General features: G+C 44.3%; 1 protein-coding gene and 1 non-coding gene across 3 annotated transcripts in view; one reads left to right on the top strand and one right to left on the bottom strand.

The window, feature by feature from the left end:
• The window catches only part of DOCK2 (dedicator of cytokinesis 2), a 2833934-nt gene that overhangs the window by 2769681 nt on the left and 39821 nt on the right, over positions 1-24432 (top strand). For both annotated transcript variants that reach the window (XM_069654309.1, XM_069654310.1), the window contains one exon: positions 12583-12725. In XM_069654309.1, the coding sequence (XP_069510410.1) occupies positions 12583-12725 (143 nt within the window). The remainder of the gene's footprint in view (positions 1-12582; positions 12726-24432) is intronic.
• On the bottom strand, positions 1889-2056 carry LOC138448177 (U1 spliceosomal RNA). The gene has a single exon (XR_011260027.1). It is a non-coding gene; the product is annotated as a U1 spliceosomal RNA (small nuclear RNA).

Raw genomic sequence — 24432 nt, forward strand, 5'->3', positions numbered from 1 at the left:
TCTGACCTCCCCCTCTCCTTCCCCCTGACCACCCCTCTCTCCTGGTGCGATCACTCCTCCTCTCCTCTCATCTCTCCCTCCCTCTCTTCCCCCCCAAGCCAAGACTACCCCAGCACTGCCACCTACCTTCTCGAACATCCAGCCCATGAAGTGTGTGTCAGTTGAGGCTTTTGCCACCCTACTTCCCCCCCTCCACCACTGGGCTGTCACACATCCTGACACAGCCCTGTCTCTGCTCCACTCTTCAATTTGTGATACACTTGATGCCCTTGCCCCTGTCATGAGGATCCATTTGAAGTCCAAAGCCAAGTGCAATTCCAGGTATGACTCTGACCTAGCTACACTTAAACATATGTGTAGGGCGGCTGAGAAGAAATTGAGGGCTTCTTGTTCATCCTCTGACAAACTGGCCTGTCGCCTGCCACAAAGGTAATACCGACTCTCTGTCCTCACCAAGAAGAGAGTCCACATTCAAGCTTGTGTCTCTGCGCATCTAACAATTCGGCTGAACTCTTTAAAATCTGTAAGGAGCTGGCCAACCCGGCTGCAGTCTTTACCCCTCCTGTTGCCTCCCAGGCTCTTTGCAATGCCCTTGCCTCTCACTTCATCTCAAAAACCCAGGACATCCTGTCCACCCTCTCAACTCTCAACTCTCCTCTCCATCTGTGCTTGCTGATCCTCCTTTAGCCACCCCCACCATCCTTCTGGTCCTTTCCTCTTTTCTTCCCTGACGAGGTCGCTAGACAAGTCCGATCTATGAAAGCCTCATCAAAACAGGTTCATCCCTGTTCCTCTAAAACCATCAAGGACCACATTGACACCTCGCTCCGGCCCTTGCTGATTTTTGCAACCACTCCTTTCCAATTCAACAGGTAAAATGTGGAAAGGCGATCACCCAAAGGTGAACCTAATTGAGTTACTTCACTATGCAGATAATAGTGTTGACCAGTGTTGCAGAGTAAATATTCGTTAAAATGCACAATTTGCATCCCATTTTACAAAAAACCTCCCCCTTGGGTACTATTCAAACCGGGTGATTTCTGTTCGCCATAAGCAATGTTTTCTTTTGAACCACACCCAGCACAGCTCCCGCAGCTTCCCTCTGAAAGCAATTGGGTGGCTGCATGTGTGTGATGTTAATAGGGGTATATATTTAGTCATGCAGTGTTTGTCGGATACCTGTATATTTATGTATTTATGCAATGTTTGTGGGATACAGGTATCCGACAAATATTGCATAAGTAAATAAATAAGCCGGGTCCATGTATCCGCCGAACATTGCATAAATAAATATTAACCGGGTCATGGACCCTCACTGCATGGCCTTTCCTGGAGAAGGGGACATTGGAGTGTAAAATCTGACACAGGAAAAGCGGAGGGTGCAGGAGTTTCGAGAACGAGTAAGAGTGATAATTGAAGAAAGGAGAGACTGGTAGAGGAGATGAGGATGGAGGCTGTTATGTGGAGCAGATAGTAAGAGAAGAGGAGAAGAAAGTGGGGGCAAAATGTGAAGTGAAAAGAGCAGTTGAGGAACAGAAGGAGGAGGAGGCCAAAGGAGGGGAGGAACAGGAGGCTGCAGCAAAATACATTCTGCCACATGACCAGGGGCTCTGTGCGCAACCAACCTACTCACACACGTGACTTTTTCTTTCTTTCACCAATAGATCAGAGCTGTGGACCCATGAGCTGCTCAGGACTGGCCTTCTTGACTGCAGCAAAAGAGACTCTGCTACAAGACCAGGGGCTCTGTGTGCAAGCAACCTACTCAAACACATGACTTTTTCTTTCTTTCACCAATAAATCAGGGCTGTGGACCCCTGAGCTGCTCAGGGCTGGCCCTCTTGATGCAGCAAAAGAAACTCTGCTACAAGACCAGGGGCTCTGTGTGCAAACAACCTTGCTTGCACACTTAACTTTTTCACTACCAGAAATAATGTAGTCGAGTATCCCACATTTGGGGACATCGCAGGGCTCCACAAATCCGATGTGCAATGGATGAGCCTCATCCTGGGAGATCTGCCTTTCTGATCACAGATTCTCCCCTGTAGATAAGTATGAGTTGCAAACAAGAGGGCAGGGGTTGGGCCCATTCTGGAATCCCCGCTAAGCGAGGGTGAGAAGGCAGGCCCTGACCCAGCCCCAGCCCTCCCGTAAGCCCTGAACATCTGCAGAGCTGCGTTTCCCACGTGTAGGGGGAAGCGCCGGCAGGCAGAGCCCAACAGAAGAGGCACATTGTAGCACAGTTTCTTTCAGCAGGCCCTGCTCCAGATTTTCATAGATTCGGGCCTAGCTGCCAGCCAGCAGGCCCAATCGGAATGCGAGCAAGCCTGGTGCAGTGTGCCCACTGGCATGTTGGCACTAGACGGGTCCATGGCCCGCCTGGGCCGACAGACCACCCGGCTTAACAAGAGCGTCTCAGGTGGGGTGCCCCCCAGCAGGACACAGCTACGCCGTGAAGGCAAGGCCCGACCGTGCCCGATCGGTGCTCGAATGGGGCCGGTGGCAGCAGCTGGTAGCTAGTCCTGCCCCCTCCCTCCAGCCCACACCAGGAGCTTGCTGGGCCTTCTTAAGGTTGTAGGGCCTGGGCGCGAAAACAGAGCCAGGGCAGGGTAGCTTCAAGAACAACAGGGGCATCTGATATCATGGGGTACACAAGTCTGGGGTTTGGTGCCTGTGCACTTCTCTCCTCCAGTGAATGCTGGCCTTCTTGACTGCAGCAAAATTCTGCTACAAGACTAGGGGCTCTGTGCACAACCAACCTACTCACACACGTGACTTTTTCTTTCTTTCACCAATACATCAGGGCTGTGGACCCCTGAGTTGCTCAGGGCTGGCCCTCTTGACTGCAGCAAAAGAAACTCTGCTATAAGTCCAAGGGCTCTGTGTGCAAACAACCTGAGGCGCACATGTAATTTTTTCTTTCTTTCACCAATAAATCAGGGGAAAGTTGCAAGCAAGAGGGCAGGGCTTGGGCCTGTTCTGGATGCCCAGCTAAGCGAGGTTGAGAAAGCAGGCACTGACCCAGCCCTAGCCCCACCCCAGCCCTCCTGGAAGCCATGACCCAGTTAATGTATTTATTTATGTAATGTTTGTCGTATACAGGTATCCAACAACATTACATGAATAAATAAATCTGCCGGGTCCACGTATCCGACAAACCTTTCATAAATAAATAAATTAACCGTGTCCTGGTGGAGGACTGTAACTGCCTCTGGTGACCCCTCCAGGGGCAGTTACAGTCCTCTGCCACGACCCGGTCCTCAGCCACGACCCGGTTTATTTATTTATGCAATGTTTGTCGGATACAGGTACCCGACAAACGTTGCATAAATAAATAAATCTGCCTCGCAGGACACATAAAATGGCTTGGAGGGCCGCATTGTGGCCTGCAAGCCGTAAGTTGGACAACCCTGGTTTAAACATACACTCAGGAAGGAAATGCCAGTCATCTTGAACATAAATTGAAAATCCTCTGGAAATGGAAGAAGCCCCAGCAGATTTATAAGGTGCGTTTCTTGTCAAAACTGTTCCATCTAAGGGTTTAGGAAGCATCATTGCCAGACAATATTGAAGTAAATTAAATCTTGCCCATATCTTCAAAGAAGCAGAAGAAGCTACTATCAGAGATAATGTGGATGAAAAGAGTGATCTAAGAATGGTGTTCACTGGGGCAGACCTAAGCCTGAGATACAGGTCGTATGCATCATACACAGCTCAGGCTCCCAGTAGTGGCCTGAATAAAGCAAGACAGTGTAGACTTCAATGGAGAGAAATTGAGAATGTCTGTATCAGAGCAGGAAGTGTTGAGAAGTGCCTATTTATTAATGTACCAAGCACCTTGGAATATTGCAAACCTTCAGGCAACAGCAATACATGCTAAAGGCAACTTTTCTAACAAAGACCTGTTATTGAATTCTCAAGTGTGAAATGGAAGGAGAAACCTCCAACAGAGCACTGGTACCTGTTTCTACATATTAATGTGAGAACTGTTGCCAAGTACTGAATAGAACTTAGTTTGTACCACTGCAATGTCTTTTTTGTAAACCACACAAGTAAAGTAATTCACCTTGAATTTCATAAGCCAACATGCCACGTGTTTTCAAATGGATCACAGTTTTCTTTTACCCAGGAAGAAAATGAGCTTCATCAGAATCCTAACACTTGTGCTACAAAGATAAATATATGTTTGAGAATTTACATTGTTCTTTTATATTTGTAATATTTATCTTATTCAGAATATATGCAATCATGTTAAATGGAAATAGTATTTATTTCCTTAACAGCAGTATGTTTGCCAAGTGTGCTTTCATCTTCTGATTAAATTGTCCAAATTATGGGAGGACAATCACTGTGATGTAATTATAAATGGACGAATGCATGTTTTTATTGCAAGGGTATACAATGGGTGTGTTTTAAATATTGGCCATTAAGCATATTGAAGTATTAACAAAAGCCAGTGCCCTATCTTTAACTTTTCCACACTATTTGTTGTCTGTTCTTGAGTGATTCTAACTTCAGTTCTACTTACTTTGGAAAAATAAGAAATGTTCTAGGTTTAGACCTCAGGGGGATTAGTTGTGCAATCAGGAAATACAGGCTTCCTTAGCCAGTCATCAAAAAAGACACATTAAGTCAATTATAACAAAAGGATCATGTGCTCAAGGTTTACAAAAACCTTGGATATACATCTTTGCATCCTAAAAGATCCCAAAACATGGTTTCATTGTCCATTTTAGAGCTGGGGTGATCATAAGAGGGAGGTCTGGTTTTCAGAATCAAAGCATCAATAAATGCACTTACACTTTTAACTTCTTATTTATAATTCACCATCTTTTGAGCTAATGGAAGGTTTTACAAAGGGTGCATTTCAGCTATACATATTGATTATTAACTGCAAAGGAAGCCTTAACATGCAGAGTTTGACAGAAATAGAGCTGAATGGTGTTATTTGGTGCTTCAAACACTTTTGCCTATAATTTCCCAGTGCTTATGTTTAGAATAAAAAGGACACATGCTCTGAAAGCTTCCTAAAACACAAGACCAGACGTTACATATTAATATGTATTAATAATTTATAAATTATAAAAATAGAAGTAATGCAGTTCATTTTTCATGTCACAAACGTAAGTTGCTTTTGTCTGAATTCAGTGCTGTAGTTTCGTTCTACTAATCTATAGTCTTATTTTATTTATTTATTGGTTTTTTATAACATGCTGATTACCGATACAAGTTTGGTTTCTAAACACAGGTCTAGGATTCAAACTTCTGCATGGTCTTGCTTGCATGACCAGCGCGTTGCCCCTGTGCTATCCTCCATTCTAATGATGGGAATGATTTCTAGCATACGTTAGGACAGAAAATCGTATAACATCACCACAGTCACATGCTCAAAAATATTATCAATATATGAAATTAAAGGGCGCAGTCTCTGGGAGTGTCACCCTCTTAAGGCAGCGAATGGGAAGATTTCACAAATCAAAATTTATAATGAAATATGATATAGTGTGAGAAAATGAGAGCATATGCTTGACAGAACCCACAGAAAGTAGGGTGCGAGCTGCTGGATTCTGAAGGCTGCATAAGAGGCATAATGACATATTGCTGAATGAGAGGGATCATGGGTGTTGTCTAAGAGGAAGCCTGAATCAGATTTTACCTACAGTGACACCTGATTTCCCTGAGGCAAGCCCGATTTCCCAGAAGCCCATACAGTAGAGAGTCGATGGGCCTGCCTGAATAGGGAGATTACCTGGCGTCTGTGAGGGTCCATCCTGGCTCCATTCCTTAAAATAATTATCCAAAATTGAGGATAAAAACCACCAATGCAAATTTATAGATGCTCACTAGGATTGCTGGCTCCCTTGAATAGGTGAGAATGGGAGGGAAAGCAAGTAAGGGGGGGCTGATTACAAATAGAATCCTTTAACATTTTAGCTTGAAATGCACAGTGCTTTCTCACTATATATCAAAGCCAACTGAGATATAATTCAGTGTAGAAGAAACAGCATTATTGTGCATTGCACACAGTCTTTCTAAACCGTAGTCAGGTAAATGTAACCCTATGTGTTTTCACATGTGTGTGTGTAGTCAAAACTAGGGCATTGCACTCATGCACAGACTGCATAGCCTGACAGATAGTTACTATATCAACACCTGTGAAGCGCTATTGTGATTATGCAAATTTAAATGAGCATTCAGACCTTGCCCATGAGATAGTGCGGATGGGGGAGGACCCTGCACAAGATTAGCTCAATTTGCAAAGTGAAGTGAAAAGAAAACTTATTACACTGTCAGAAGATCATCAAACTGTATTTCTATGTAGTGTAGATGAACCAAAAATCTGAATGTTCAAAATTCATAGCACCGCTCCCCTAACCTTAAGCCAGTAGATTCTGCAAACTACCATTGCTTATATTTATTTACATGCATAAGCTAGAAACCAACAGCACCATATCTAGACGGTCAAGTGGCACAGCGAGTAGAGCGCCCGCTTTGACACCCGTGCAGAGCCTGTTAACGCAGGTTCGAATCCCGGCGGGGCCAAACTCAGCCTTTCATCCTTCCGAGGTCGATAAATGAGCACCACACACCGTGGGTAATAATAAGCAGCGCTCAGATACCTGAGGGTTTGTAGCGCTATATAAAAGCCTAATTATTATTAGACAGTCGGAAAGATCAACCAAATGTAATTAATATTACTGTTGACTTTTATGTATCTTTTCGCTGATACCAATACTTGTAGTTGATATTGGACAAAACAATGGTCTTTAAACTATTTGCCTTTTAATAAAAAGCCAATTGTTTGTAATTGTCAGGAAAGCTTTAACACAATGGGCAACAAGTCTTAATGTTACCATAAATTAGATTGTGTTGCTTAGAAGTTGCATTGTAACACATAGAATTAGATGCTCAAAGCTAAGCACATTTGATTCATGTGTACTATTGTATGTGTTCTGTGAACTGGTGAGAATGTAAAGGCAGGTGGAATCTTTTTCTTTTTGTAGACCAGCTGCCTTTGTCTCTATGATAATGAGTGGACCTTCCGAGCATAAAGTTAGGATATCATCCTTGCTTTTTATTCGTTTAAATTTAAATAAATTCGAGTTTCAGCTCTGAAAAAAGGCTGTTTCTTGTCCAGGAAATGTGGGGTGGGATTGTATAATTATAATAATAATAATACTAACAATAATAATAATAATTAATAATAATACTAAGGGGAATAAATCAGAGGGTGTGCCTTAGTGAAATAACTTAGATTCACAATAAATCCGACAACAGAGTAAACCAGGGTATAGAGTTGGGACTATAGACCACAAGAAACAGTAAAGGGACAGTGGACTTTCTAGTACAAAGCCAAATACCAGCATGAATATAGAATCAAGATAAAGCAACAGCCTGCTTGTTTTACCATTACCTTGCAGCAGAACAATCCCTGGTGTGCAATAACAATTTGGAGCTTGTCTGTCAAATTTCAAAGATGCCTTTGCACAGGTGGACTATTCAGTTCTCTGGCTGCTCAAACTGGAACACAGAATCAAATTCCAAGAAAATCCTGTCCAAACAGATTCCATGTATGCTCCCCTTTTGAGGAACAGAGTCAAGATAAAAGGGTTTGTGTTGAGCATAGAGGCACTGAAAGAAAAATGACTGAAAGTCCTGATACGGAGAGGTTCCAAAGGAGGAAGGAATCTATATGGTCATTGTCTTGATTTCCAAACTTTCAGGAGGTTTGGTCTGGTGTTTGATCTAAAGGGTCTTAACCACTATGTCCAAAAACACAGTTTCAAGAAGGACATCTTGCAAAAGAGAATTCCACTGATCAGAAAATAAAAAGTCATGGTTTGGCTGGGTCATCAGGATGGCTGCTAGCCCACAATAAATTCCTCAGATGTGCAGTAAGGTTGCCAGTCAAAGGATCGAATCTAAAGGGTCGACAGGTCAAAGGATCGACATCAAAGGGTCGACAGGTCAAAGGATCATATTTAAAAAATAAAAAAAATCACATATTTCTTTTTTTTTGGGGGGGGTCCCCCACCCGATCCCTTTTTTTTGGTAAAAACCACTTTTTTTCCTTAAACGAAAACCTAAAAAAATATACATGATTAAAAAAAAAAATTAGATCCTTTGAACTGTCGACCCTTTGGTGTTGATCCTTTGACCTGTCGAGCCTTTAGATTCGATCCTTTGACTACACACCATGCAGTAAGGTACGACTACTACCAGTTAGGATCTATCCCATTAGGTATGAAATCCGACCCTGAGTTCTTGCCAGTGGTGGTAGCTGCTTCATATCTGCAGGGGATCCAAGTGTTCACCTACCAGGATCACTGAATGATTAGTGCAGTATGAGCAGATTGGCTGAAGGGGCAAGGACAGACAACCTGTGAGCTACTGAGCTTTTCTGGACTTTTAAAACTGGAAACAGTCACAGCTGGAGCTATCTCAGGTTCTGCAATGTAAAGAGGCTCTCTTCTACTCATATTGGATGAATCTCTTTTCCCGAATTTCAGAGGGAAAATGTGCTATCCCTGTTAAGTAGCACTCCTGAGTCAAGGACGGCACTCACAAGACTGCTTTTACAGATTCATGGACATATAGTGGTCTGGTTCTTTGATCTCCCATTGGCAAGACTTCACATACGTTCACTCATAGTGCACTTGCCTTATCACTGTGTTCCTTCTTCTCAGGAGCCAGAGTGGAACATTCCAATACACAGAAAAACTGAAGTTAGCATTACAGAGGTGGTTGGTCAAGGGGATCTTGGAGAATGTTTTCTTGCTGGACTCGGCATCAGAAATCATTACTGGTTCGGACAGACAATATCACAACCCTGTCATATATCAACATAGAGTGACTATCAGTTCCCATCAGTTGAACAGGTTCACTTTCCAGATGGCCGAGTGACACCTTCTGTGACTCAGGGTAGTCCACATAAAGGGCGTGGGCAATATGGTGGTGGATCATCTGAAATGGGAATTCCATGTGTCCAGAAACATAACAATACAGCTATGGCTGCCCGAGAACATTCCTGTATGATCTCCTTGTTCCATCCCAGGATCTGTTTGCAATGCAGAACAGTGCATTGCTGCAGAGGTTTTGTTCAAGGCTTATCATGGACAACCTGTATTCCCACTTCTTTCCCTTTTCCAATCAGAGTCCAGGGGAAGGGTCCACAGGTCAGGCCCTGGAAATTGGCAGTTTGGAAACTGCTTGCTTTAAGACTTGCAGCCGAAGTCTGGGGAGGATAGCTCAGTGGCAACCTGCTCTCCTTGGAAGCAAAACGTCACGGGGCACCAGAGGTTCAATCCCCGGGTCTGCGCTTAGAAACCTCTGGGTATTAAGCGTGTTATAAATAACCCATCATATCATATCATATCAAGTATCACTGTCAGCACAGAGGTGCAGAAGGCCCACTACCCCAATAACATACAGACAGTACTGGAAAAAGATGTGTTGGTTAGGGGATCAGAAGGAATATTCAACCTCTCTCCTATTGCATTCTGGTCATTGCAGTGTCAGCAGTTTCCAAACTCAGGTCTCAGGGGGCTTTCATAAAAACATTGTACCATCAGGTGAGGACATAACCTATACCTTGGGTAGGCTGCATTGATGTTTCTCGCTTGCTCGCCCTGCAATGCAGTCCGCGGATTACCTTTGGGGACCTCAGCTGGTCCTTAAGTCTCTGCAATATCCCACTCTCCCCTTGGCACTTTTCAAAACAGTGACTGTAAGGATGCGGACCCTGAAGAAAGTATCTTTGGTGAAAATCACTTTCCCCACAGACTGGGGAAGATGGGGTCCTTGATTGCTAATCATTGTTAACAGTTTTGCCTGAAGATCTGGTTCTGGGTGGTCCAATTTACCTGTCCAAACCTCTGTCAGATTTTCATCTTTTCATCAGGCATAAGAGATTGTCTTGACTGCATTTTTCTGGTGCCTACATCCCCAGAGGAAGAGGTGTGGTGCACCTTGGATGTTTGAAGGGGCGTCCTCACTTATCTGTCATGTGTTGCCTTGTCTAGACGGGCATTCTCTTTGTGACATTTGCAGCAGCAGGAGAAAGGAGGAAGGATTCTGTAGTTCCAATCAGTAGATTTATCTAAGCTATTTCCCTAGCACACAAAGTTTCAATTGTTTCCCTTGCGTGTAGAATTCATGGGAGGTCTTCTAAGGGGAAGGGCAATGCAGAGAGGGTGCCACTGATAGACATCTGTGTGGTGGTAACAATGTCTGAACCCAATACTTTCATGAAGCATTAGAGAGTCAATGTGGACTATCCAGCAACCTTCTCAATTGCATAAGCATTCACTGAAGGGAGTAGAGTGCTAATGAAGCGGCATACAAAGTGTGTTGTGGGTCGCGCATTTAGTAATTTGACCTGTGTGGATTATTTATAGCCTCGTTCCATCAAAGGTTTTGGTATACCATAGTTAAGTACTGGGACAAAGAAGCAAGAAATGGCAGTAGTTGCTTACCAGTAATGTTCTCTACTTTTAGTCCTACTCTTCGGTGTCACAGTAAGAACTTCCCACCTCTACCACTCTTTAGTGGATGAAAGGACCTGTAATCCAGTGGGAAATACTAAGGGCTGGATTATGGGTATCGGAAATAGAGTTGGGAATGTTCATTGGTCATGGGGAGATACCTCAAAGGTAAGTACTGGGACAAATAATATTAAGACAAGGAGAATTGAAAATTACCAGTAAGTAATTGGAACAATACATTTGCCACACTGCAAATAGATAATAATTGTACTCAGTACAAGGATGGAGCAATTTACTGGTGGGCAAGAAAGCCTGACAAATTGCTGGGCGCGGGTGGGGGGGAGGGAGTGCCTTCAGTAAGAATCCTACAGTACTAAGCAGGTTTCTACATCAGGAGAAAAATGCATGGTGGCTGACAGTAGACATTCTGAACCTCACTATCCAGGGGTCCTAACTGAAATGAAATCACTGAGGCCTCAGTTCTGTCCTGCCATTCGTTTATTGAACGCAGCTGTGATAAAGGTACATCTATGGCTGACAGTGAGAGAGGGTACATCGAGTCTGTCTTTCATGAATGCCACCCGATGAACCAATCCAGAGCAGTGTGGTCAGGAGGTTTGAAGGGAGAAGTCGCTGAATGGGGTGGAGTCATTTCTGTATGTGGAGTCTTTGCAAGGTGTAATATCAGCACGAAGAGTTTAAGTCTAAGAGAAGTCGTCGGGCCATGAAGAGTTAACAAAGATGGAGAAACATAGGCAAGTGATGTCGGGGTGCCGAATCTCAATGGACATTGGATACAGACCCATTGCACAAAATTCAGAATAGAGCTGGATCCACTAATGCCACGTGAATCTGTTAGTGGGAGACCAGGCGTGGGAACACAAGTTTGGTAACAGCGAGAGAGAGGGAGAGAGGGAGTAAGAGGGGGGATGCAGGGTAGGTGACCACATCTAGAGGGAGAGCCCTTTTTATTTTCTTGTTTCAGTGCCTCATTGTATCACGTTTCCATGAAGTGCAAAGGTGACACACTGAAAGATGCATGCTCCTTTTGCTGCAGTTATGGTACATCGCAGCACATGAAGACAAGGAACTGTAGCATGCCTAGCAACCATGTGGTGTGCAGAGTGGCATGAAAAGTTCAGCAGAGCTTTATCGTTATGGCACTCTCTGTCACAAAAGATTGTATTGGCTATAGAGAGGTATACTAATGTCATCTCTGGGGTGGCAGGAAGAGCTAGCAGCGCATCCATGATCTGTATTGGTTGCAGCAGAATCATCTGTAGTGCAGAGCATCAGTGGGAATCAAAGGAAGGACCGCTGTGCAGCATTATCGCCTCATTCGTGCTTCGGTGCCCCGAGGACTGTAATGGTAGGTTCAAAAAATGCTCAAACACGGCCCAGCAGCCGGATCACCGTCACTCCCCTACCCCAAGATGCACCGCCCCATAATTCTGACCTTACTCTGAATGTCTGTATCATAGGGCCTCATTACAGTACCATAGTTACCGGACCGGCAAACTACGAGTTCTGCTCGCGGATGCCTTTTCACCTGCCAGGTCGGGCCTGGCGGGCAGAACGGCACCTGCGAGCAGAGCATGTCGGATGCACCAGCACCATTTTGAATGATGGGAAAGTGGAGTAAAAGTTTCCGGCCCCTGGCAATGGGGAAATACAGGGTCCACCAGGGTTGTAATGGCTCTGTATTTCCCCATTGCCAGGGGCAGCAAAAATTCACAAGTTTGGCGCCAGCCTGCCGGTTTTAACGGCACGGCTACTGCCAAACTTGTAATGAGACCCCAAAGTGTCATGTGGTATATTGTACAATGTGTTGACATTTAAACATGTTAAAATGTGCAGTATTGTTGCTTTATTTTATGTTTTGGAAGAGCTATATTCTGCATAGGGTTAACATTGGCTACTCTCGCCCACGTGGTAGATTTTCAGTTTCTGCAAATTAATGTCTGTAACAAACTAGCCTTCTCACTTCTTATCTTGTTTTACTTTCAAATTCACCTTAATATTCAGAAGCTGTATTAATGTTTCGAGGCTGCATTCCCTCGGTAAAGTAGATCTGATTTGAACTAATGTTCCCTCTTAGCTTTAGGTCTTTCTGTGGCGAATGGTCCAGCGTCAGAAGAGGAGAAAGCTTCCCACAGGCTGAGTCAGCAAGGGCTTCCATCATTTGAGGGAGAAAGGAAATCTGCAAAGAAAAACAAAATGAATCAGTTCTTCAGAGGAAGGGTAAGTTTGAAGGAAACTCTTTTTAAGAGTTAAGAATAACCAGTTTCCAGAGGGGGAAAGTGAAGATTTCAGAGGTGCCCGGGTCTTTCTATCATTGACAGAGTACATTCAGGACAAACTCATTTTGTGACAACAGTCATCAGTGATACTGAGATACAAGTGAAGAATTGAGGATCCCTGCCATAACTGGATCCTGGAATGTATGTATCTACTCTACTGACACAGCACAGCCTTAGTTGGATGCCCAAATGAAGCAGGCTCAGGGAAACAGTCCTGAGGTTTCAGGGTTCATTTGTGGGGAAATCCTCCGATCAAAATGCAGGCACAATGAAAGAAATTCCTCAAAGAAATTCTTGGCTCAGGCACATGAAGGCCTTCGGCTTCATTGGCTGGAGATACTCTGCTCTTTTTCCTTGGGGTGTGGGCCATAGAGTTCCAAAATTCTCTTTCATCTGACATTGTGATCCAAAAGAGAATGATGTCCGGTTCTGCCACACTTGGAACTCCTCCTCAAGGAGCCCCAGTGACTGAAAATCTACTTCAGCAAGGTCCATTCCCTGCTCTGGGGAACCGTGTCAGTAGTTGACCCAGTTGCTGCCCTCGCTGGGTCTTGGTCCATTGGAATCTGTCCCCATTGATCTTTCTACAATGGCCTCTCTGTCCCTCGGTGAGGTAGCACTGACGCGTTCCTCCACCCTCCTCTATTGCCTGTCATAGACCAGACCAAACCCGTCCCTGGAACCTTCCTATGTTTGAGAGTCTTTTGTGGTCACTGTGCTCATGCCTCCATTTTAAATAGAACAGGGATATATTCCCCTCTCGCCTGGGAGCCCCCACCCTCATCCTAGGCTTCCTTCCCAGCCTCTCTTAGCACTTCTCCCTCCAAATTGTAACACTGCTATTCCTCTCCAAACTCTCTCTTTGAATAACAATTCTTCTCTAAGTGTTCTCTCTCCTGATGGTAAGTGCCCTCCTTCACTCTCTCCTCCCAGGTGATAAGGTGGGCTCAGTGCATCTGTGACGGCCCCTTGCTTTAGTGCAGGGACCAAATCCCTCCTCCGGATTCAACATCCACTAGCTTGTGTTAGCTCCCAGCCCCTTTGACCACCCCACTGATGGTCCCCAATGTTAGATGGACTTTTTCATACCACATAAACATTACAATGTGTTTCATCCGCTCGTCTGATGGTTTATCAGCATCCTATAATATGCATCCATCCTTTCTTACACTGTATAAGAAAATGAAAAGAATATAAAATCCTAATTTTGGGTGTAAATCATGGCCAAGTGCTTATAAAATCTCTTACTTCCTCCATGCTTGCTGGCTGTCTGTGGGTAATGCCCTCCTCGTCAAATTCACTGTACAGGTCTTTACTCAATATAGGGCCATGCCTACCCTTATTTGGCCATCTCTTAGCTTGTGATACACCTCCACTAATATCCTCTGCTCCCACAACACTGTCAACCTTTTTATTCCACACCCACTTTGTGCTGCCACCCACAATCGATCCTTCTCAATTCATGTCCCGTGTCAAAGGAAAGGCCTTCCACTGCAGCAAAATCCACACGTTCAGATCAGCACTTAAACACCATCTGCTCCCCTGGGCAAATGCACCCTCCCTCTCTTAAGTATGGCAGTCCACGTTCCTAAATGCACTCTTCCGCCCTTACTGTGAGTACATTTCGCCCATATCCATTGACCATTGTAACGCTACATTGGGCCTCATTCCGAGGTGGGCGCAAAGGGATACCGGGCACCGTTAAGGACATTGGTGCCGGTAATCCCTTTGCGCCCTATTCCGAGGTCCCTTAGCAGGTCCCTTCCTTAATGCCTGGTCTGACCAGGTGTTAAGGACGGGACCCGTTAAGGGACTTTAGAGCTAATAACGGTACCGCAAATTGCGGTACCGTTATTAGCTACTTCCCCATTCCCATTGAGCCCTATGGGGGCTGAAATGGGAATGGGCAATGGTTTTTTCAATGGGGACTTACCAGTCCCTCCGAGGTCAGAATGGACTGGTAAGTCCCCAATGAACCAGGTCGGACTCGGTACCGGTATGGGAGGTAGTCATGGCGCAAATAGCGCCATGACTACCTCCATACTCGGAATGAGGCCCATTGTCTCTGGGTTCTGTTCTATTTTACACCCTCCTTACCAAACGCTTTTGTCTTCCATACTCATCTTTGCTTTGACAGCCACTTGCCCAAATGATTGTTCCTATTACTCTATGCCGTGTTTTCTCTGTGAATTTTAATTATGCGTTTCTGTTCAGAGCACATTGTTGTCCAAACACATACATGCAAATATACATATACATCTAGGCCTGAATGCTGCAATCTTAATGTTGGCTTTTGCTAATGCTGGTGGTTTACTTCTGGCAGCAAGTTGTTGGCCCCTCCCCCGCCCGCATGTAAGTCTACTAAATGCTGGCCTGAAAGATGGCAACAATGCCTGTTGTCCAGTTGTGCTTACGTTTGTGGGGTGTCCACACCCTGCACTTCCTTTTTTCCTCTGCTCTCTACTCTTCGACCTTCTTGAACTCTCCCAACTCTATCACCCCCACTGCACCACTAACTCATGTACCACATTTCGGACCAAACTCAACAAACACCGGCCCTATGGGTCTTCTTGCTGTCTGGAATTCCGCAGGTGTTTCTTGGTGTGTACCATGCAAAGAAATCAGTATTGGCAAGCAATAGTACAGAGGCAAGTAATGGCTTCTTAGTGCTTTACTCCACCCCTCACTACTATTAGTGCAACAGTGATCCGGCCATAAAGGTGGAATGGGAACCAAAGGTATTGTATATCTCCTTCTCCTGTTAAGGTAGCATGGGACTGAGTGCAGGATATAAACTCTGGAGATGTGTGAACCAGTATAGAAGCATTGAAACCACACTAGCACTGTGGTACCAAAATAAGTGCAGTGCCCACACAGAGTCTAATAAAATATAGATACATTCCTAAAACTCAAATAGTTGGTTAAAAACATACACAATCCCACAACTGTAAAGTTAATACACAGATCAAGGCAAACCTAGATCAATGTTGGTGACTCTAGGTATAACTGACAGAAAGGAGTCCAAGAGACGACGAAATAAAATAATTCAACTTGTACAACTTATCCTCGAAAAACGATGATGGACGAACATCAAATCGAGCAAGCAATCAGGAACCTGAAAGACTCCTCTGTGGCAGGTCCGGACAGTCTTACAAACCTAAATTTGAAAAAGGATCCAGCAAAATGGGAAGGGATGATCAACTTATCGAAAAAAATAAAAACATTCCAGAATCCTGGACCAAAAGCATAACAGTCCCAATTTTCAAGAAAGGGAAACGGGACCACACAAGGAATTACCGGCCAATCTCCCTACTTGCCACCATAGGGATACTATTTGCAGCAAATCTGCAGCGAGACCTATCAGACTGGGTGGATAACAACAACATCATTGATCCCCATCAAACCGGATTCAGTAAGGTAACTGGTACGGACCTAAAACTCTTTATTCTGTCAATACTAAAATCTAATACCATCAAGAACAAAACACTTCCACTCAGATAAGAATTAACAACGAGGGTACACCAACAGCGGAAATACCCATCGAAAAGGGAGTCAAACAAGGCTGTCCACTCACCGCAACTCTCTTCAAGTTGTACATCGCTGATGTCCCAGAAATGCTAAAAGACACAAGGCATTTTACCCCGTAAATTAACGAGCAAGAGATCATAGATGAAACCCAGATCGGACTACAATGTCTATTAAAAATACTGCAAATCTACATGAAACAAAACAACCTGGAGATCATCAAAATGTTGTTGGAGGATTGGAGAAGAGATCCTAGAAAAAGTACCAGAGATTAGATAGCTGGGAATAAGATTCAGCCAATCAACAGTGGAACAAAGCTGGGAAGAAAAGCTCTTTTCCAAAGCGAGAATGTTGTGCGCCCAAACCTCTATCTTAAACAGAAGATTTGGGAAATTCTCTTTACTTCCAGTACGACTGTTCTACGTGCAGAAGGTCGTTTCCACACTAACCTACAGAGGAGAGGCAAGCTTAAACCTGTCTTGGAAAACATGGGCAAAGCTCGAAAGCCTTTTTTGGAAACCAATCTTGAAACTTCCCAGATGAACACCAATCGATGCAATAAGAATGGAATTGGGCTGCAGTCCCTTTATTCTAAAATTAAATGAAAATCACTCGCACTCTTAAGAAAAATCAATGTGGACAAACCGACGATGAGTCACAAAATTCTAGCAAAAAACAAGTGTGGTAAAAGTGCATCCATACTCAACATCTGGAAAGAAGAGTGGAAGAAACAACTGTACAAGCTTGATTCATCAATAGAAGAGCTAATAACTAACCCAGACCGCGTAAAAGAAAAACTGAAGAGGCAAGATTGTATACAAACAAGGGAAGCAAACTTTTGTTTAAAACTGAAATTAACATGATAAATGAACATCGAAAGAGGGACAATGTCCTAAACTATATATCGAAATTTCCATCAAAATACCTCCGAGAGGGGCTGATGAAAATTTGGTGTGTATCAAACAAACAAGTACACATAACACAGGGAAAACAGGTACCAACAAAGGAACAACCATCTGGAATCAACAAGGCATCTTCTACTGGAATGTACGGCTGTAGCCGACTAAGGACAGCGGCGCCTTCACAGATACATGGAAACTTTCAAAGTCGAAACCACTGATGAATGGCGCGAAGATTTTAGGCTAGAAAGGAACCAGCGATTCACTTGTGCAGGAATACATTGCCTGGACAAACTTTTAAAAGACCCGGAAAATCTCAAAGAAACATCCATTTAATGGAAAACTTGTTGCCACGGACATAAAGTAAAGCAGACGAGCAACATCGTTTTGGAATAAAAATGAAGGACTCCCTAGTGCGAGACCAGGTTTTAATTAGAAGAAAGATTAAGGACAATATTCTTCCTTGTTTTTTACTTTGATTGTGAAAAAAGTTTCATGTCAAACTAACTCACAATAAAATAAAAATAGAAAAAGAAAGGAGGAAAACACATACATGCAGAAAAACAAATCTATGCAACAATGTTTACTTAGAAAGTTTTGTTTTGTGAAAAATTAGTGAATGTTGTCTTAACAGATTCTAGGCCAGAAGGATAGCTCAGAGTCAAACATGCTTGTCTCCACAAAGCAAAGCAACACAGGTTTGAATCCCAGTCCCACGCTTAGATACTGGTCTCTGGTATTAAGTGTGTAATTTTTGATTAACTAATGAAGCCTATGGCTACAAATACCAGAGGGTTAGAACATATAGAAGGCTTTTTAGTGGTGTGTAGTCCATTAATTTACTACGTTAGTCTCTTTAAGTGGTTTGACAAGATTGTATCAATCTTTTTGTTGCTTTTCCAATGGCATGAGTTGCAGTTCAAAGCGGCTAGCAGCCCAAATGGTGCATGTACTACTATTCATGGGTGCCACAATGAGCTCAAGAGTGGCCTGGTACAGGCAGTGTTGGGTCCTGTAATTGTGGTTAAATCACTCTATGGGTAGCGCAATAATGAAACAGCAGACCATTCGGTCATGATGGTTTTATGAGGAAAGTTGGTATAAAATGTATGAGATCAGTGGCAAATATTTACAACTTCCTGGCTTAATTGGATTCTTCAGGCACGGTAAAGTGTAGCCTTATCCACAAGCAATGAAGAAGTCTGTGAGTATCACCGGCGGTAGTTCAATTACAGTTTGATTGGCTCAATAAAGTTCAAATCATGCTGGGTTCTGCAACCCTTGAAATACATTATACAATGCCCTATTTTATGCAGCCATGGGAAATGCTTCAGAAGTGCTTGCAGGGACCTGGCCGAGTTTTGGGCTGTACTTTCTGGGTACCATCAGTCTTCAGTAGCAGTCAGGCTTCCTTACAGCAGCAATCACTCTCATACCCCAGAGGAGGTTGAGTGAGAGCTGTCCGCCCACCTGGAAATCTTGTCTTCACTCTATGCAAGGGAAGTTGGGGAGCTTTAGGTCCAACACAAGTTCTGTCTGGATCATTTTTCTTAAAGATGGGTTTTCCAAATCAGACGTTCCACCCCCCTACATAGTCAAATCCTATCAGGGGATTGGTTCTTTTTCAAGCATTCTGTTAATGGTCAATATGTGGTTCTGTTACAGATTTTCTTCCTTTGCTGTATCACACCCAGAGGAAGTCATGAGGTTGAGGGTTAATACGGAAGTGATGAACAGTAAGATTCAAGAGTGCCAACGTTGCCTTCTCATAGGTTTCTGGACTATTGGCTTCCCTTGACCTCTCTTTGCACATGTACATCCACGATACAATGGTCTCCATGCTAATTATCCCATTTGAACTATGCCCCCTTTGTCCTGCAGCTTCCTTTAAAGGGCCTGTGCCACGCCCCACCCCTAAGGAAGCGTGATCTTTACCTGGGAGATATGTCAGAATCCCCAGTAAGAGTGCAATAGGCTTCCCGGTTATAGCTGGGCCCATGTGTTGTAGAAGCAACTTCAAAGGCAGAAGCCTAGAACAGACATCCTATTCATGTGTGGGCTAAAGTGGAAAGCCATATTTTTTTATTTTTTTATTTTTTTTTATTTTATTTGAACTTTACTCAGTAAAAACCAAGTTTTGTCAAAATTGACAATAGTAGAAAGTACGGATGTTCCTTGAATGCAATTACAATGGCCACTAGCCACCCGACTGCTACTGTGGCGGACCATCTTGGAGGTCTTGCCGTCTAATTTGGTCAAACACACGGTCTATGAGTTTAGCAAAGGCTTGCGACCACTTGTTGTTTTCACCGGAGATCAGTCTGTTCCACAACTCGTCTGTTTGAAATATCCATAAATTCTCATCAAGGGCAGGGAGATACAGGTTTCTTGATTCCTTCGTGTTAGCGCATTCCATCACCAAGTGTTTCAATGTTTCCGTGGAATCGTGCGTTTTACATAGTCTACACTGTTTATCCCCTCCGCCTCCTCTAATGGCACTAATCTCTCTGGTTGGGAGGAGGTTGAGCCTTGCTCTCATTATCTTGATTCTCAATCCTTTATCAGGGAACTTAGCGCAGTATTGTAATGGTTTTTTTGCCTTATTGCAGGTAGGCGGGAGATGGTTTAACAGTTTGTTCTCGGTGGCATTTTCTATGGTCGTGATCCAGTCCAGATCTTCTAGTTTCTTTTTAATTCTGTCGGGGTTTTCTTTTAGCTCTTTTTCTGAACATAGAATTTTTGCCAGATCGTCCCTTCTCCTTTTTACCCAGTTTTTCACGGCCGTGCACTTCCCAGTTTCGATTTCCTCACCTATAGAAACCAGAATGGGTGGTCCCTCGGCCATGATGATTTTTCTATATAGGCTCATCGCTCTTTGGTCCACCATAGACGCCAGGGAAAGCAGCCCAAGATCTCTCCTGATCGCCGGCATGGAGGTGGATTTTGGGAGCCCCAATACTGTTTTCCATACATATCCTTCCAATTTGGCCCAAATCTTCCTTTGGAGGTATAGCGAGGTCTCTGCACCATAGATTAATGTTGGCACTACCTTGGCTTTGTAGAAAGTTAACGCCGGAAACAGGGAGAATTTGCCGTACTTGCGGTCAATCGCTCTAGTTTGGGCTGTGAGCCATTTGACTTTCTCCCATAGTTGGCTTTGTAAGCTCTTATCCGTTTGTGAACTATCCAAGTCGATCCCTAGATATTTGAAAGACTTTACAGTTTCCAGTTTGGTTTTGTCAAGGAATATGTTTAACTTGGCTGATCCTTTATTGATCACTTTCTCCATTACCATGATTTTGGTCTTTGCCTTGTTAATTGCCAAGTGGTTTTTCTCGATGTACTTTTCAAGGATCTGTATTTTTCTTTGCAATCCCACTTTGGTCTGGTCGATGGGGATAACATCGTCTGCGTACATTAGGCGCGGTATCTCCATTTTCCCGATCTTCGGGGGAAAAGCCCGAATATTCGCTTCAGCTTCTTGGTAGTCCCCTAGGAAAGATATGAACAGGGCAGGGGCTAGCGGACATCCCTGTTTGACCCCTCGTCCCACCATGATTTCTCCTGAGAGCGCGCCTTGATGATTCAATTTTACACGCATTTTTGTATCTATGTTTAATGCCATCATGGGTTCCAAGATGTTTGCTGGACACTTCCAGGCTTGAAGCTTCGCCCATAGCGTGGGCCTGTCGACCATGTCAAAGGCCTTTGAGAGATCGACAAAAGCCAAGTAGACCTTCGGGGCTCCTTCTTTAATTCTGGCTTTGAGAATGTTTAACACCATTAAGTTGATGGAGGTTGAACCCTTTTTTTGAAAACCTGATTGGAGAGGGTCTTTAGCCGGGCTTTTTTTCTCCCAGTCCCGAAAATGGTCTAGCAGGCGGGAGGCATATAATTTGCCCAGGATGTCCAATAAAGCTATAGGCCTGTAGCTTGCTGGTTCTTGCCTTGGCCCCTTTTTATAGATTGGGACGATCACCGCCCTTAGCCAAGATTCTGGCAACATCTTAGAACTGCCACATTTGGCGAATATTTTGCTGATCCACTTGGCCCATTCCACCGGAGATGCTTTGAGGTCTACATTTGTTAGCCCATCCGGTCCAGGAGCTCTAGATGTTTTCAGGTTCCGTATGGCAATTTCAATCTCATCAGTGTTGGACAGGTCAACCCATGGTGTGTCAAGGTCCGGTAGCAATTCTTCCCTGCTGCCTGGGAGACCCTCAAATTCGGCCGTGAAGTACTGCACCCACCTTTCTTCTGCTACCGCATTGGCAGTGATGGTCCTTTGGTCCGCATTCTTGTTTTTTAAGAGGGACCAAAATTCACTAGCTTTTTTAGTTGCTAGTTTAGACATCATCTCCTCTGCGTCTCTTTGGTATTGCATGGCTCTCTGCTGTCTGAGCCAATTTTTGTATTTTCGTTGTTCAAGACCCCAGCTCTTCCAATCTTCTATTGTGTTGGATTTCTTTGCTGTTCTTAGTAATCTACGGACCACTTTTCTTTTAATCACTAGATCTTTATCGTACTGGTGGGCCGTGACGGTTCTTTCATTTTTCTTTTTTGCACCTTTGGCTTGGTAGGCCACTAACAAGGGCAAGTAGTTTGGTCGTTGGTTAATGACCGACTTGGGGTTGGCGCCCTCTTTCCGATCCCACGCTCGGTTGATTTTGTCGATGTCTTGTGCCTTTAAACGAAGGCGGGTTTGTTGTAAATTGACCTCAATCGCCCAGTCATAGGTGTTTAGTTGCTTCTTGGACGTCTGCCATGAGCATTTCAATAGGTTATGATCGCTGTTGGCAGTTTGTTGCACCTTGAAACTTGTCAGATCCCTGATGAGACCGTTGGACACAAAAATGTGATCTAAGGTTGCTTTAGAGTCATTCCGTTCCCATGTTGGAAGATTCGTTTGATTAGGGAACAGCGTGGCCACATTTTGAATGTTTCTCGAGCTCAAAATTTTATTCCAGGCCTTTCCTCTCTTAACCGTAGGGTCCGCTGGGCCCCGGAAATTCGTGTGGCACTTTATGTTCGCCCTGGGTTCAATGCATATCGCATTGAAATCCCCGCAAATTATCAGTTCGATTTGCTCGAATTCTTCGTAGAGCTGGTCAATCAGCGCACTCAAGTTTTCACAGAAGGCATTCGTGGATGAACGCTGAGGATTCCAATAGCAATTGATAATTGCCACCGTTTTTTGCCGGGTGATTACCGCCTTTGGGCTGTTTTCCTCCTGTGTGGTTAAGATTACGAGTGTTTCGTAGGACTGTTTCCACAACGTTGGTTCTGTGAGGCCTGAGCCCGATTTTATCGCTGTCAGCAAACCAGATGATGGTCTTCCCATCAGGCCTTTAACTGCCGGTGCGATCACCAAGGAGAACCCATCTAGGGCAGGTTGTTCCATCAGCCAGGTTTCCTGCAGGCATAAGATATCAAACTGGCTGAGGTCAACGTCTCCTGGTGTCGTGAGGTGCATGTGACCTCTCGTATTCCAGGATCCGAGTGTGATAGTGTCCTCACCGGGGAGTTCGCTTATTCTCTCTTTGCAGTTGTCATCGGAGCGAACCACCCCTGGTCGTTGCTATTTCGCCTGGTTTTTCTTCCAGGCAGTCGTTAGCCATTTCCATGGACCCATTGGTTGTTTTTCGCTGTTCTCCCCTTTTTCTTTGGGACTACCCCGGACCGTCCTCCTCTGAAGTCGTTGCTCTTGCTCGGATTTGCCAGGGGGGCCCCTTATCCTTTGATCATCTCTGTGTCTTATCGGCGAAAGCCCCCTCTGCTCTTGCTTGTTTTTCCTGCTATAATATCGTGGTGACTTTATATCATCCCTCTCACCTACTTCAGTTCCACGCATTTCGCCCTTCATTTTGTGCTCATGTCTATGGTGATCTTGTCTCTGTTGTGGGAAGGTGTATCGCTTATCTCGATATAGTTCTTCCGTTCTTGATCTAAAATGGTAATGTGTTTTGTGCCTCTCCACCCTTCCCTCGTCCCGGTTTTGGGTGCCCATTCTGCTCTTTAGTTCCGTCAGGCGGAAACCCATTTGATCCAGTTCTTGATATACCGAGTCATTGATGCCTTTGATGGCCGTTTCTTTCAGGTGGAGATACGCTTTCGCCCTCTTCTCCCTGTGATAGGGTTCCACCAGCACTAGGTCTTTCGTTGAGATGTTTTCCAAGATTTTTACTTTCTTTGTAATTTGTAGGACGGTCGGTCTGTTTAAGATGATAAAATTTCTATCTGGAACCATTTGTTCAAGTTTAAATATTCTGATCTCTTTGCGAACTTTTCTTCTCTTTTCAGGATCCTCTTTGGGTAGGCACTCTCTACGTGGACTGACCCGCCAGTTTTTTATTCCCTTAGTTACTGGGGATGAGGGTGATGTGGTTCTGAATTTCTTATCTCCATATTGAGAAGTGTCCTCCGTTAATCTTTGTGCTGAGCTGCTTTTGGGATTGTGTTCATCCGATCTTCTTTGTCCCTCTTTCTCTTTGTTAATTGGAAAGGTTGAGGATGTTTTACCTCCTAAGGCATCATTATTTTTTTTTTTTTATTATTTCCCGCGGTTCATCCGTTGCCTCCAAAATCTCAACGACCTCATTTTCTGAATAGGTGGATATATTCATTAGGTCCGCACATTCTAAGAAATCCTCCACTGTTTTCGGGGATTTGGGCTGGTTAACTTCCTGGTGATTTTTGATTTGTGTTGCATCCTCTTCAACTACCGCCCTCCGGGCTGGAGCGGCTCTTTGGTTCGTGGGGCTCTTAAGATTGATTCTAGTTTCCCTTAGAATCCGTACTGGTGTTTCAGTCTTCTGTGGCCTCAGTCGCTGGTTCTCTTCTCGTTTACCTTGCTTTAAGACAAGCAGAGTATTCTCTTTTCTCTGAGGGCGAGACCCCTCCTCACTCCCTGGAGCCCCCCTTGCAGGCGATTTTACTTGCACTTCATTGTTCCACTTTTCCAACTTCTCAATTTTCTTTTCCAATGCTTCAATTTTTTTTCCCACAGTGACCTGTGAGTGGGTTGCACCTGCGGTGACCCTGGATCTTTAAGTCCTGGTGGTCCTTGACCAAGCTGTAGGGCCATGGTCCCAATTTTTCCAACGGCGTCTGGTTTAGTTGCCCAATGGGTATGTTGCATGAGCATTTTTTCACTGGTTTCTAAGAAAAGAGTTTCCATGTGGGTCAATTTATCCGTCATATTAGATAGAATTGCCGTATTGTCTT

This window comes from Ambystoma mexicanum, chromosome 3q (genome assembly GCF_040938575.1).
Source record: "Ambystoma mexicanum isolate Mex_15411 chromosome 3q, UKY_AmexF1_1, whole genome shotgun sequence".
Classification (NCBI taxonomy): Eukaryota; Metazoa; Chordata; class Amphibia; order Caudata; family Ambystomatidae; genus Ambystoma; species Ambystoma mexicanum.